At 32.5% G+C, this 15522-nt stretch overlaps 1 protein-coding gene across 1 annotated transcript; it reads right to left on the bottom strand.

Moving 5' to 3' along the window:
- Window positions 1-205: 205 nt before the first annotated feature.
- On the bottom strand, window positions 206-15227 carry LOC111291283 (uncharacterized). Its single transcript, XM_022882927.2, has 18 exons — window positions 15080-15227; window positions 13848-13933; window positions 12809-13386; window positions 12329-12472; window positions 12114-12216; window positions 11499-11729; window positions 11289-11413; window positions 10613-10835; window positions 9832-9890; window positions 7942-8252; window positions 7381-7463; window positions 6468-6958; window positions 5396-5560; window positions 4911-5031; window positions 4246-4479; window positions 2800-2924; window positions 1779-2566; window positions 206-1695 (listed from the first exon to the last, which is right to left on the bottom strand). The coding sequence occupies exons 1-18, from the start codon at window positions 15089-15091 to the stop codon at window positions 268-270; spliced, it is 5307 nt and encodes a 1768-aa protein (XP_022738662.2). The 5' UTR covers window positions 15092-15227; the 3' UTR covers window positions 206-267.
- Between the last annotated feature and the right edge of the window lie 295 nt (window positions 15228-15522).

Raw genomic sequence — 15522 nt, 5'->3', positions numbered from 1 at the left:
ATTGATACAATTCACAACAGGAAAACTTTATAAAACAAACTTCAAACTGAACAGGTAGACACCGAGATTTTACAGGATACTATTTTTTTTAGAAGGCAAAAAAGTTGAACTCCCTGGCAGAGGCTTTACAAAATGTATAGTATAACAGCTACTGTACTTGGTAACTGAGAAATATATGTCCTGTGTCTTTTTTTTTTCTGCTTCCTTTTCTAGAATTCGATAATTTAGCCAGATTTACATGTGCAAAAGCATACTGCAGATGGAGAATCAGGAGTATGAGCAAGCAACTCGTATACGATCATCTTCCAAAAGAGGAATTAGTTCCGAAGGTGGCACATTAATGATAGATAATCCCAGTGGACAGCCTTCAACATGAGTAGCTAACCAATTAGCGCACAAGTTCTCTTCCCTTCGGATAGAATACACTTTGCAATCCCACTTACGACTGATAAGATCAATGCAGCTTTCAATAAGGGCTCTATTAGAACTCAGATGAGAGGGGGCTTTCTTTAAACACTCCATTGCAGCATTGGAATCTGATTCTACCAGGACTTTCCTATACCCTCTATCCCAAGTAAACTTTATTCCCTGAAATAGTGCCCACAAATCTGTTGCTAAAGAACCACATGTGCCCAAGTTAAGATTGTAGCCTACAATCCACTCTCCTGATTCGTCACGAATTAGTCCACCGATACTAGCAGCACCAGGGTTCCCACTTGACCTCCCAGCTACACTCAGCTTTACTCTTATTGAAGCAGCCAGCCCCAAACATAATGACTTTTCCATGTTTCTGGGCAATGTAGTTTGCAGTCTATGACCAGTATTTACTCTCTCATATTCCACCTTCTGCATTTCAGCTTTGTCCTCTACAGCACAAGGACCATTGAATGAACCAGCAACCATTTTAGATTTGTCCTTGCAAAGGAATGATGAACCTCGCATACCTTTCTTCTCTCTTGTTTCAATGGGTTTTTCTTTTTCATGTTCTAAGGTTTGGATTTCCAATCCAATTTTTGTACTCTGACCTAACAAACAGGGAGGATAAGCAGCTGAATGCTCATTTACCACCTCTTGTACTTCAGCTTTCACATCTACAGCACATGGACCACAGAGTAAACCTGCAATTACTTGAGATTTGTCCTTGCTGAGGAATGGTGCACCTTGCAGACCTTTCTTCTCTCTCGATTCTAAGGGTTTTTCATTGTCATTTCCTTCAATTTTAATTATCAGTCCAACATTAGTCCCCTCTACAGCACAAGGACCATTGAATGAACCAGCAACCATTTTAGATTTGTCCTTGCAAAGGAATGATGAACCTCCCATACCTTTCTTCTCCCTCGTTTCAATGGGTTTTTCTTTTTCATGTTCTAAGGTTTGGATTTCCAATCCAATTTTTGTACTCTGACCTAACAAACAGGGAGGATAAGCAGCTGAATGCTCATTTACCACCTCTTGCACTTCAGCTTTCACATCTACAGCACATGGACCACAGAGTAAACCTGCAATTACTTGAGATTTGTCCTTGCTGAGGAATGGTGCACCTTGCAGACCTTTCTTCTCTCTCGATTCTAAGGGCTTTTCATTGTCATTTCCTTCAATTTTAATTATCGGTCCAACATTAGTCCCCTCTACTGACAAAGAGGAAGGAGGAGGACAAGCAGCTGAAGGATCATTTACTGGATGATATGCCAAAACCTGTTAAGAGACATATCAGAAACAATTTTCAAACAGTTTAAACCCACAAACTTTAAATTTTGGTACAATGGTATTTTCAGTACCTGGTGCACTTTTTGAGATCCAGGTAAACTAGCATCTTCTATAGATCCTTGAGGTTGTGGACTACTACCTCCAAAAGCTACTTGAAAGACACCCTGACAACCAATCTCCTCTTTTACGTGACTCTTTATTCTTCTCTCATCCAAATCTTTTTTCTCCACCACACTTGGGGCTTTAGGCACTCTATCAATAGATTTTACGTGACTCTTTATTCTTCTCTCATCCAAATCTTTTTTCTCCACCACACTTGTGGCTTTAGGCACTCTATCAATAGAATTTAGTTTTGACACAACTTCAAAACCAGGAGGTGTATCAGTTTCACTCATACTACCACACGCCCTACCAAGTGAGCTTTTCAAAGGATACTCAGCAGGCTCAAGATTGAATTTGCTCTTGATTTTTTCAGTACTTTTAGATGGTGAATTAGAGTCATTGCAGCATTCTGGCTTAAATTCTAGTTTAATAGGTTGAATCACAGAATTCAAGTCCCCTGAGACAGTGGAAAATTTCCTACCACTAATCACATCAAGATTTTCTCTAGCAACCGATTCATTGAACTTCCGTGTTGACTCTTTTGAAACAACCATGTCAGGAATCCCTACAATTTTTCCACCTACCATGTTAATATTCATATCAAAAGCCTTGCTGCTAACCATATTGGCACTATCATCATGTGTACGTTCCAAAGGAAACACTAAAGAAGGAAGGTTCTGATATACTTTCATTTGATTATCTTTTGCATGGCGAAAGACTCCACAGAAAAAGTCTCTATTTGACCTAGAAAACACATCTATGAACAGAACAATATATTAGTCATCTTCATGAAGGCATTGAGATCAGATGCAGTGAACATGCATATTTACTCACACATGCAATTAAACACAGCAAAGCCAACAAGCTCTGGACATTAACAATAAAACTTCTATAGAGGTGTTGTCATAAAATAAATCTAGAGTCTATACCCAACAAATTATTCTGAAGGAAAGCTCACAGAACAAACAGTGAAAGAAACTAGAGACTTACCCTGTGAGTCCATATGCAACTGTTTAGATGTAAATATAAACAACTCCACACCATCAATGTAACTTATCATCACTGAACTTTTTATCTCCATGAGCTGAAACAGTTCGTTGTATTCCTTTTGGGATCTACACCTCAAACAAGACATTGTAGTAATATGATGAGTCCAAAATCAAAATTGTAAACGGAAAATGAATTTAAACTCCATTTCTTTTGTATAAAATGACTTTCGGAAGATGATTTCTGCATTTTCAGGTATTTGTTTAGCAAAAAATTGATTGGTCAACAGAGAATGACTTATTGGTCAACAGAAAATAAGGCAATTTTTTAAAAAATTGCCTTACCCTTTTCAAAAGGGGAAGCCAATTTTTGAAAAAGAGCTGTATATAAGTAAAACTACTTATTAATATATTTAAGCATAATTTTACTCAAGTCGAATCTTGTATATGATTTTTTTAAGCTCAAACTTAATTTGACCAAACCCAAATATTACTACATTAATAAATATTACTTTTATTTAATTTTACTTAAAAAATTAAAATATTAATATTAAAAGTCTTTTAATATTTTAATTTTAAACATTTTTATAGTTTTACTCAAATAAGACTTTAAACATAATATTTTAAGCTCAAAATTGATTTGATTCAACTTGAAATATTATTATATTATTATATTAATAAAAATATTTTATTTAATTTTAATTAAAATATTAACATTAAAAGTCTTAATATTTCAAGTTTAAATATTTTTATTTTGTATATTATTAAACATAAATATTTTTAGCATTTCGATAATAAATAATATTATATTATTTTAATAACAAATAATAATATAATAATATTTTTATTATTTAAATAATTAATGTTAAACAATATAATAATATTATTTTATTAATATGAATATTTTTAATAATTTCCTATCATTTTTTAGTTTAAAATATATAATTTTATATTTTTATTTATTAAGGTATTTATGTTGCTATTTTAATAATAAATATAAATAAAAAAGATTTTTTTTATGATTTAACAATAGATATTTTCAATATAAATATTTTAATAATAAATATTACTATTTTAATATTAATAAAATTAATATTTTAAGAATAGTAATACTATTTTAAATATTTTAAAATATTAATACAAAAAATAATAAATATTTTTATTTTAAGTACTTTTATATTAATATAATATTTTAATATTAAATATTATTATGAAAATATAATTATTCTTGAATATTAATAATTTTAATAATAAATAATTTCAATATACTTTAATAATAAATAATTTTTAATATTTTAATAATTATATTAATATTATTTGAAACTCATCCAAATGACAGAAAATTTCTATTTTTTTTCAGAAAATGTAAATATTTTCAGAAATATTTTTTGAAAGTCAATTTCAACAAAACAAACGGAGCCTTAATCCAGAAATTGGATAATAAGCAAACCTTTCGTCATAATTCAAAGGAAAAATGTACAATGCAATGTCACAAAGATGTAGACAACCATTCTGGAATAAATCTGCCTGAAGGTGACACCGAGGAAGCAGATTAACCGGAAGGATAGGGGGCATTTTCTGTGAAAACTCAAATGCTTTACGATGGACTCTGCATGGTGGTCGAGCCAGGAAACCACCATAAAATTCACCTCGGGTAGCAGCATCAAGAAATTTGAAACCTCCCCTAAAAAAGGATTGGAAAAGGTCAATCCGAAGGCATGTCAGTCTCAAGTGACTTCTGTCTTTGAAATAAAGTAAACCTTTTAAAAGTAGCAATTAATGCAAACCCTAATTGCAAATTGCATGCTACAATACATATGCAGAACCTCATGAAGTTTTCCTGCCACATACATAACTAGAGACAAACTGCTTTTAACATCAAATGCATAGAAGAGGCGCCGACAAGCTAAAGAAACTGCATTATGATGATGATGATGGCATATTTGTTTAGAAGCTTTTTACATTTATCTCAAAGTCTTATGCTCAAGACATCCATGCCATTGTTCTATTATGCTATGAATTTATCTCAAACCAGTTTTTTCAACAACTAGAAAATTTGGTAACATGAATAAAGACTATAGGATGTAGAATATCTTGTAAAGACATGATACTTACGTCCAGGTAGTATAGAGAGCAGGTAAATGTGGGCGATAAAGGGAAATCTTAAGCCTATTCCAGCTTTCTCTTTCTGAAAAATCAGAGTTCTCAGGTTCAGCAGCATCTTGAAAGTTTCGACCTGAGAAAGCATTTGTTTAAAGAAGACATTAATATAAAGTAAATTAAAATTGCTCAGCTACAAAATGATTTAATATAAACAATATCACCACTATAATCTGAAAATGATCAAACATCTAGATTGAAGATAGCATAGCATATAAAATTGGAAAATCAAGTTTACAAATTTATCTTTATTTCCAAAAGAGGTAGCGTAACTTTTCTTTTTTCTTCCCCTATCAACAAAGAAAAATAAATCAACAAAAATTCAACTTTTTCATTTTTATTTTGTTCTCTAGTATTTACAGATGTTTAATAATACAGAACAACAAATTAAAAATAATATTTGCATAGTAAAATTTGAGTGGTTAGAAAAATTCTCTTGCCTGAACCTACAATAGTTGTACGAGGCCTTGATGTGGAAGGTCTGCTTGATGTCATAGCCTCATCTGTCTTTGTATGAAGAGATCTGTGCTCTTCATCAGGTGGGGTGGCATCCAATGTGTGTCCCTTGCAAACATTCTCTTTGTTGGGAACAACAAGGGCACCTTCTACAGAAAAAATAATAATAAGAGCAGCAATTTGTCACCATAAGGTAGATGCACACATATAAATCAAGTAGCTAAGGCTATAGAATAAGTGGACAAACTAAAATAAAAGCAAAGAGCACCAGTAGCACCCAATTAATAATTATAATACATAAGTCAATGTCTCTTTCATTGTGTTCGGTGCTTTAGCATTTACAGTATTGACTTCTTTAGCAACCACAACAGAAGATACTGGCTCTTCATTACTCCTGTATTTCTTTGCAAGTGTCTGAGGAGCCTTTTCTTCATCTTCTGCAGTGGGACACAGAAGCAATACAGTACTCTTATAGAAGACAAGGGCTTGATATCCAATCCTATTATTCATGTAAAATAAAATGCAACAGCAACATTTTCCATTCCCACATCAAACTTGCCATCAATGTGTGTTCAAGCTTTTGCACATTGAAAATAAAACTAGTAAAGTTTTTTTTTTTTCCTCCTTTTCCCTGTTATCTAGCAAAAGGGTAAAGAAAACTTAGATTCTTGTCTAGGGCTAAAGGTTTAGGATAATAGACTCAGGCTCAACTTAAATAATAAACAACATTGATTTAAGATATAAGATAACATAACACATAACATAAACTTCCAATCATATTTGGCATTGACTCCAGCAAAAGCTCAAGAAATATCAACGATCTACACCAACCAAATCCAGTCCATACCACACTAACTCTATCAAAGTGTTTATTTTTCCCAAAGCACCAACTCCAACAACTTGAAAGAAGTAAAATGAAAAACTTTTACATCTAATGTAAACGAAATAAACATAGTCTGGAACTTCTTTCATTGTTACATCTTTCAACATTTCTCAAGACAGAAAATTTATGCAAAAAAAAAAGAAAACTGGTGGCAAAGTCCAAGGGTTTATCACCTTTTGACTCCTTTGATGTTTTGACTGCAAGTTGACTAATTGATGAACTGATATGCACACCACCACGTCTAGGAGGGTTCACAGATCCCAACTGTAGAAAACTAGTATTTCTTCTCACCTTTATTGGGTTAAAATAAGGGCCAACAGTTTTAGATCCCATAAATGTCCTCTTGGAAAGAGGTGGAGTGAAGTTTGCTGGCACAGGGTCTGATCCGAAGTTGCTCTTCAAAGGAAATGCATTTTTTGTTGAGCCTGATGATAGCTTAATGACCTCCTCAGTAGGAAGGAACTTCACTTTCCCAGTTTCAACAGCCTTCTGCCTTTTACATGTAACCTGTCTTCCTAAGTCAAAAAATAGTTTTCCAGAGGAATCCAGAACATCTTCCGTCTGGCCAGATTTTTCAGAATCTATGTCTTTCTTCGGACGACATACTTCACAAACCCAATCTTCTGCCATCTTCACGTCCCTCACTAAAACCCTCATGCAATATCTTCCAAAAGAAAAAAAAAAAAAACATTATAGTCAGAATTGGAAGTCAAATAAATAGAATATATAACTACATATGAGACAATCAGTTTAAGGTGTTACTATTCTAGTCAAAAGCAAGTAATTAAGGGTGATAGTATGATTTCAGAATCAAGCAACAAATTTAATGAAGCTGGTTCTTCATTTAATTGATAAAAGTTGGGAGGTGGAAACCAAACAAGAATGCGCATGCAGTCCACATACAAAAGGAAACAAACAGTACGTTGCACCCACAAGGCTTGGTTTGGTAAGAAGGATTTATCATAGTAGATTTCATGACCATTTTCCTACTCTATTGCTTACTATTAGATTAAAATATTTTTCTTCCTTCTTTTTTCCATCCTCCGACCAAACAAAGTCTTGATATTAAAGTGATAGTTATCTTACAGATGACGCCCGATGGTGCATTGAGAGCATGTTCTAATTAGTTCCTCATAACCAACATCACCACATATATCACAGGTCTTGCCCTGTTGAAATAAGGAAATATATCGTAAGAATTTTTTAAATATCATTGTCACTTAATAAAAAGCAAACAATCAGTGCACTTAAATGAAGTTCAAATTAACAAAACTTCCATTATAAGAAAATACATGGAACCTTTTCACAAGCATTAAATATTCTAAGATCATTCGTATTACTTCAAAACAAAAAAGTTGTAACCTTTATAATCCTACAGAAACAATAAACTAGTAACAAACTAAGACACAGTGAAGGTGTAAAAATCCCAATCTTTGCAGCAGCTAATGGATTAACATTTTTGTTCAACAAAATCAACCATTTTATTGCTAAAGGCCACCCGAATAAATTTTATTATTGTTATTATTATTACTATAATAACAAAAAAAAAAGAACATGGAAGAAACCAGCAGTGTAAAAAAAGGGGTACATTGGCAACAACAAAAGACAAGAAAAGGTAGAGGTTTAAGGTTGTTGAGGGCATTTTACCATGTGGGTATCTCTTGATTCTCCCATTTGAGTTTCGTGGTGGGTGGGGTCTCTGTTTTTTTTTTTTTTTTTGAGTGTGTTGCTTCTTTTTGAGTTTTGGCTTTGGTTTTGGTAATAATGCGTTTCTATTCTTGAAGCAAGAGAAAGAAAATACCCCAATGGAGAGATAGAGAGACACAAAGAAGAAAAGAATGCTTCGCTTCCCCACAAAGTGAGGAAGAAGAAGAAGAAGGGAAAGGAGGAGTGCGAATCAGAGAGACAAGAAGACGGAAAGACAAAGGGTAAGAGCAGAGCAGTGGCAGGCTGGAAGCCTTTTCTATTTTTTTTTTTATTCTAGAAGCAGGAAGGATTTGTTTAATTACTGCGCATTTATTAGCTTTAAGAAGGAAATGATCAAGTGTGGTAATCATTTCGGTGCTACAATCCAATCGATATCGTAGGATATATCCTACCCAGATCTACCGTCCTAAGTGCTATTGCGGCCAGGCTTGATTAAATCAAACGGTGACCTTAAAGAAACCCGCGTCAAGACTTTAGTTGATGTTTGGTAAATATAACGATAGAATGGACAAAGTAATAATTATTTTATATTATATTTTGATATATATTTAAAGAAATTGATAGATTTATAAAAAATAGTAATTATTCATTTGGTATTAAATTGTTCTAAAGTAAAAAAGATTTTTTTAATTTATTGAATTAAATTTATATATTTTATTATATTTTTAAAAATTATATTAATAATTTAAATTATATAAATTTTAAAAAATATAATTTTGATCAATAAATAAATATTTTATTATAATTTTTACACATCAAATACAAAATAAAATAATTTTATTTAATTTTATTTTATTTATAATATAATTTTATCTTATCGATGGTATGTATAATAATATTAGATTTCTTGCTCCAAAATATGAAAATTTGTTATTTTATTTTGTCCTGTTGGAATATTGACATGTGTTTTAACCATTTTGACTCTTCCAAAAATACAATAAAATAACAAAAATTGCTTACCTTAACATTTTCTATTAATTTTTTATGAGAAAAATTTATTAACGAAAAAAATCAACGTGCTTGAGTTTTGATTTTACCGACTCGATTTTATGGAAATTATCATAAAATTTTGACATGATTAATCACAATCATAAAATCTTAATCAAATTTTGATTATCACTAATTTCAAAGGTGCAAAATTTAAATAGTTTCAATTTACTTTGTAAATTTTAAGAATTTTTTTATTAAAATAATAATCTTTTTATTCAAATTAAAAATTTTAAAATTTAAATTTATTTCAAAAGCAAGTAGAAAGTTATAGATTTTAATTTAGACAAAGCTTCGTTAATCAATGTCACACAGACTTGGTCCATGTTTACATGAACGACGACTTACTGCTGTAGGAACAAAGGGCTCAAGTTCAACATTGTTAGGTTTCTCATTTTCCAATCACACAGCCTTGAAAATAGAAAAAAAAAAATTCAATTACTGCCCATCCAAACGTAACCTAAAAAATTAATGCATATGTGGGTGCAAAAATATTTGAGTAAATCTATTAGAACTTTAAATCATCTTTAATGCCATTAAAAAAATAAAAATTCTAAATCTGAATGTATAAATAGTAAACAAATTGTTTTTCCCTAGTCTTTTTAAGTTTTACGATTAAGATTTATATTTGAGATTTTCAATTTTGAATAATATTATTAAATTAACAATTCATTAATACAAATAATTTATATTTAAACTCTATTTAATTGATACTTTCGATTTTTATATTTTTACTATTTCTCTTGATTTTAGTTTTTTTTTTCTATTTCTTAACTTTTTATTAAAAAAATAAATAGAAGTACCAACTAAAGTTCTTCCAAATTGTCCAAAAAATCTATTTACACTTCTTTTTGTCATAATTAGAATCGGCTGCAAGTATCCTAATTGCTTCAATTGAAGTCCTGCATGCAAAATTCCCAAGCAGACATTCACTCATATTTCTGCATCAGTTCTGTCAAACGAAAACCTGCAACTGCATTTATAGAAGATTGTTAGTTCATTGAACTATGATTTCAATAGCTTTATATGAACGATTAACAAGGTCAATGAAATAGTGACTAGCCGAAGCCGGTTCCATGGAAACAGCCAAGTCATGAGACAACGTCAAATAAGAAGATGAACCCTTGGTCCCAATGAACTCCGAAGACCAAAACAGTTTAGCTTTTCAAAAAGAAACTGAACCCAAATGTGTCAAGTTGCTGCATGGCCAGCCATGCTATAGGTTGGTCTCAAACAACAATAAAAAAAACATCTACATCGTTTAATAAGATGCATCAAGTAGTAACTCGTAGAGGCTGTGCCTGTAGTAGAGATACAATTTCTATTCTTCTAAAACAGTTTTGCAGCTTATAATATTGTCATTGGTCACATAGTTCTGTTCTATTTATCTATTTCATAAAGCCTTGCCACCTTCAATCAGAGTTAGTCACTTGCATATCATGTGGTATGAACAACTACTTCAACTATTTTAGAAGGCACGATGGTGGTTAAAGAAAAAATTTCTGTTGCAATCAACTAATAACCTAAGTTCTCAGTTCTCACTAAAAAAAATGATAATGGCCAAAATCAATACGGTGATCATACCATTCCCTTCATTAAACTTGTTGACCAGTTTCTCAACTACTGCAGAGCAGCACCATCACCAGCAGCTTTTTTAGAAAACATAGGAGAATCGTCAAGGCCATCAAACTGCTCTGTTTTGACCTTTGGTAAATACTTCTTGACGTTGATCTTGACATCAAAATTTTGTGTGCATTCTTGAGATTTCATATCATTGAAAGGAAGCAGAGGAAATGTCATACTTCTTGAACGGCGACATACTCCCCATAAGAAATTTTGTTTTGAATCTACAACCAACATTCAGGGCCATCAATTTCATGTCATCTATATATAAACAACCAACATGGATTTATTGTGCTCATAAATGCAACATAATCAATGCAAAAGCTTCTTGCAAACTGTAATAGTTAATTATAGTAAAAATCTTTAATATTATCACTTCTATTCCCCTTCTCATTCTATGGTTTTACGTCTTCAGTTTCATTAAGTCAATTAAGGCAATTTCATACAACATTAGTGATGTAAGGAAAGGCGATATTGGCATGCAAGCAAGTTGATTATATCAGGATAAAATAAATCATAAATTAAAAATTTCACATCATGGAAGTTTTCAAACCAACTTTAAAGAGAGAGACAGAAAAAGAGAGAGCCAACAGAAGCTCATTTATCCAAATAACACAATCATCCCGCTGATGTGCATGCCTTTGTATGTATGTATGTTCAGAATTCATGGAGCTTACCACATAATTCTGCATGCAACCTTGTAGATGAGAAAATCAGCAGTTCTACACCATCAATGCAGCTCCTTAGTACCAGATCTTGAGCCTCCATGCGACCCAATAGGTGAATATACTGCTGCTTAGACCTATGATGAAAGAAGCATTTATAAAACATGCCACCATATACATAACTAGATACAAAGAAACCAAAAGTAGGATCATGAATTATACCTCTCGAAATTACCAGGGAAAAAATACAGAGCAACATCCTCCATATTTGGACATTCATCATGAAAAACATCCATCCAAACATCAGAACCAGGTAGCAGCGTACATAATAGCACTCCAGGCATTTGCTTTGAAAATTCTAAAGCCTTATGATGGACTTTACCAGGAGGATGAGCCCGAAATCCATCAAAAAATTCACTATGAGAAACTGAATTGAGAATCTCAAAGCTACCACTACAAAAGAAGTGGATAGAAAAGTAAATTAATCAAGACATTCACAAAACAGGTTGATCCTGTTATACAAAATCAAATGTCTCATTATTTTAGGAAAAAGATCCACTGAATATTAGCTTTGAAAAGCATGTACATCATACAAAATTTTATGCTTAATGTGTCTATTACATGTATGTCCTTGCTTATAATATATGGGGAACATAGGATATTGTTGGCTGTACAAATGATGAGGTTTTCCTATTGATGTCACATCATGATTTCTTCATGTGCAGTAACTTCTATGATAAACTAGAGCTTTTAATTTTTCATGGCTATCACTTATGGTATATCCTCGTACTTATACACAAATGATCATGGGACAAGATTAATTGGTAGGCTACTCACCACCATGTAGGATCAGGAGTAGGGTAATTTGGAAAGGATTTCACAAGGTTGGGCCTGATATTCAACAGATTGCTCTCCACAATAGCCATGCTCACAGGTTTAACTGGACAAACACCAGCTTCTCCAATCAGTGACTAAAACCAAATAATCAAAGAAGAATACGATAAATAGATGATAAAAAGGTCAAATTCAGAATATGTTGGAAAGCTACTTGCCTGAGCAAACAATAGGTAGAACATCAACTGACTGTGAGTCTGTAGACTCAGCACCGTTCTCTACCGGTAAATTTGAGTTTCCAATCCTTTCAACAGGAACGAGGGCATTCTGCTGCTCATTCTTACATGGAGATGTTTTCTTATCTGAAGCAGAAATAATGAGAGCAGCCAAATGATGACAATTAGTTAACTAAAGGACCATTAAAAACATAATAATTGAAAGAAGTATGTATTCAGGAAACAATCATAAGAGACATTAATTTTCAATTAATGCAATGAAATGTCAACTCCATGCATTGCTTTTTCAGTCCAAACTTCAACTCAGACCGTATATGTGCAATATGCCTTAATGCAGTTTGAAATTTGAAAGCATTAATAAACGACGCAAAAGACCAAAGCAAAATATATAAGCCAATTCACTTATCTTTTTTCTCCCAGCAATTTAATCCCTAATTCACGCAAGGAAAAGAGCTTTGTCACCTTGAAATTCTCCTGACATTTGAAATGAATTTTGCTGAGTACATGAACTGAACCCTGCACTGTAATATCCATGTGATCTAGAATGCCCTATGTCTCTAAGATCATGATCTGCTTTCACTTTCTTTACGGAGTGAGCATCTTTAAACCCAGTTGGGCCACTCTTAGGCATTGTTGCAATAGTAGCTGACTGGCCAGGAATTGAATCTGCATTCCTCAGTGAATTTTTCAATTTGTGAGTGACAGATGGTATCTTAATCGCTTCCTCAGTGGAAATGAACTTCACTTTTCCAGTTTCAACAGCCATTTTCATACCATCATGACCTGCAATCCCTTGATTCTTAAGAAACCTGCTGGGATTCACAGTCTCAAAGGCCTTTGATGTTGAAGCAAGATGACATGCTCCCCTTGAATTTTTAACAAACCAACTGATACTCTCAGTCCCAGAGGCATTCGATGTCAAAGACATAGGAACATGTTCTGCTGTAACAGATTTTGGTGAAGCTATGCCAATGCTGGATTGACATTCCTCACAAAACCAAATTTCTGGAATTGTCAAAAGCACTTTTTGCATGCAGTAGCTAAAAATGGAAAGAAAGAGTAAGTTTTTAACATTGATGTTAAAAAAATGATTCACTATTAGAATAAACATAACAAACACTATCAAATCAAAGTGATTAGTTATATAACCATGCTGGTCAAGATGAGAGAACTCTTATCAAACAGCTGGCAACCATAATGTATTCGGACCTAAACCAAGTATAATAAAAATTATAAAACTTCATAACTTGGAGATCTTACTCCCTCTCATAAAGATAAAAGGTTTGTGTAATAATAGCTATGAAGCCTATGATAACTTACACAAAGCAAACAACAATAATATAAAGTTATCTTCTTTCTTCTCCTACCTTTCATCATAGGTTATAGATAATGTTCAAAAAGTTAAATGATAAAAATGATAACTAGAAGCAGAAAAAAAAAACCTGAAAACTAAGAATTTTAACAAAACAAAGCAGGAGGCAATGGAGAAAAGCAATAATACCCATGTTCCCGAGCTATTTTGCACTTAAAGCAAGTAGCAATGTCCTCTTCAAAACCAACATCACCACATATATCACAAGGTTCACCCTGCAAAAGTAAGTGCTGGTAATAAGCAAATAGTTCCGTATCTGCTTCAAAAATACAAGAATTAAATTTCAATATCACTGAACAACTTCATTCAACTAAATTTGCAGCAAGCATGATTCAGTTAGCTTTTAGTGGTCAGTAGTCATTGTACACACAGAGTCATTTGATGACATTAACAATACAATATACTTCGAAATTTTTACAAATAGAAAGAAAGATTTTGACATTCCCCAAACTTAGACCTAGATAGCAAGATCAAGAGAATACGACGCCAATACATTTCAAGCTAAGTGAGCAAAGAATCAGAGCAAAGTTTAAAGTTTAGTAATGGAAAAAGACGAAAATTGAACCACAGGAAATGACTCTGTCTATCACCTAAACTAACACTACTTTCCCTGAATGTGAAGTAATTTTTACAAGGACTTAATCTGCAAACAACAATAAACTAGTAAACCACATATGCTAACTCTTGTTTTCTAATAGATTCCACAACATACTAGCATGAGACATGAACAGCAATAAATGCGTTTTTAATGAAATGACAAACTCTTATCATCTTAAAACTTCATTCTAATCTTTGATTTCAAGTTTTCAACTATAACAGCGACAATGAGTAAATCAGGGAGAACAATCAAAATATATCAAAATCAACAAGTGGGACTAACAGATCTTCCTCATAATCCACAAATCAAAATCTTGGTCCAGTCAAACTTGTTTTTTTTTTTCCTATTTCTTGAAGAAAAGTTTGAGCCGATGCTTATGAAGGATTGCCAAAAAAAATAGAAACTGTTCGATCCCTTATCAAGTCCACAACAATTTTGGTCACTAGTCATATTTTCATAGAGAGGGAGCCATGTGAGCTTTGCTTGAATGACTATGGTGAATACTTCTTTCCCAAGAAAGGTAACCAACCCCCTTCCTTCCAATAAACATTAAACCCTAACCTTCTTTTTATGAAAAGTTTCCATTTTAAGTGCAGATTTGAAAAACATATACTAATTTTCAAAACGTGATCCATTCTCACGAAGCAAAAATGGAAACAACCAAACCATGAACAGTGAAAACAAAGCAGTAAAAAAATTGATTAATAGTAGTATAAAACAAAAAAGAGAAGAAACTAGATTTAAAAAAAGTAAGGGTTTCTACCATGTGGGTCATTCTTGAATGAAGTGTATTCAAAGGAAAAATTGTTCAGTGGGCTCGTCAATGGCTGCGGCAAAGAAGGAAAGCGAGTTTGCTTCGCTGTAAAAAAGCAAAATGAACATGGAGGGAAACAAAACGAAAAAAGTTTTACTTCAACGAGGAGAGGCTAAGAATAAGTAGAGCTGCGAGTCTGCGACCATGATGAGGATAAAATTTTTTTCTTTTGAAAAGAAAAAAAATTCGAATATTTTTCTTTAAAAAATACATGTAATAGTGAAACTGTTACATGACATCTTAACCTAACTCTTTAACATTTTTACCTTAAACCTAAAGTGAAAAGGCCTACATATTGCCACCAACGATAGGTCGGTAAAATGTTGAAATTTTAATTTTCGAAATTAAAATTAAAATTTTAATAATTTTAAATATAAAAAATTTTATTATAT

Source organism: Durio zibethinus, chromosome 11, assembly GCF_047325235.1.
Source record: "Durio zibethinus cultivar Kanyao isolate XHJ-2024 chromosome 11, ASM4732523v1, whole genome shotgun sequence".
Classification (NCBI taxonomy): domain Eukaryota; kingdom Viridiplantae; phylum Streptophyta; class Magnoliopsida; order Malvales; family Malvaceae; genus Durio; species Durio zibethinus.
Note: the sequence above shows the minus strand (reverse complement) of the source record. Positions and strands in the feature narration are given on the sequence as shown.

Excerpts from the sequence above, each read along its gene's own strand:
- LOC111291283 (XM_022882927.2), bottom strand. Across the intron at positions 5,561-6,467 it reads AACATCAAAGGAGTCAAAAG|AAGGTGCCCTTGTTGTTCCC; the intron begins GTGATAAACCCT and ends TTTTTTCTGTAG. Across the intron at positions 2,567-2,799 it reads GTTGCATATGGACTCACAGG|ATGTGTTTTCTAGGTCAAAT; the intron begins GTAAGTCTCTAG and ends TTCTGTTCATAG.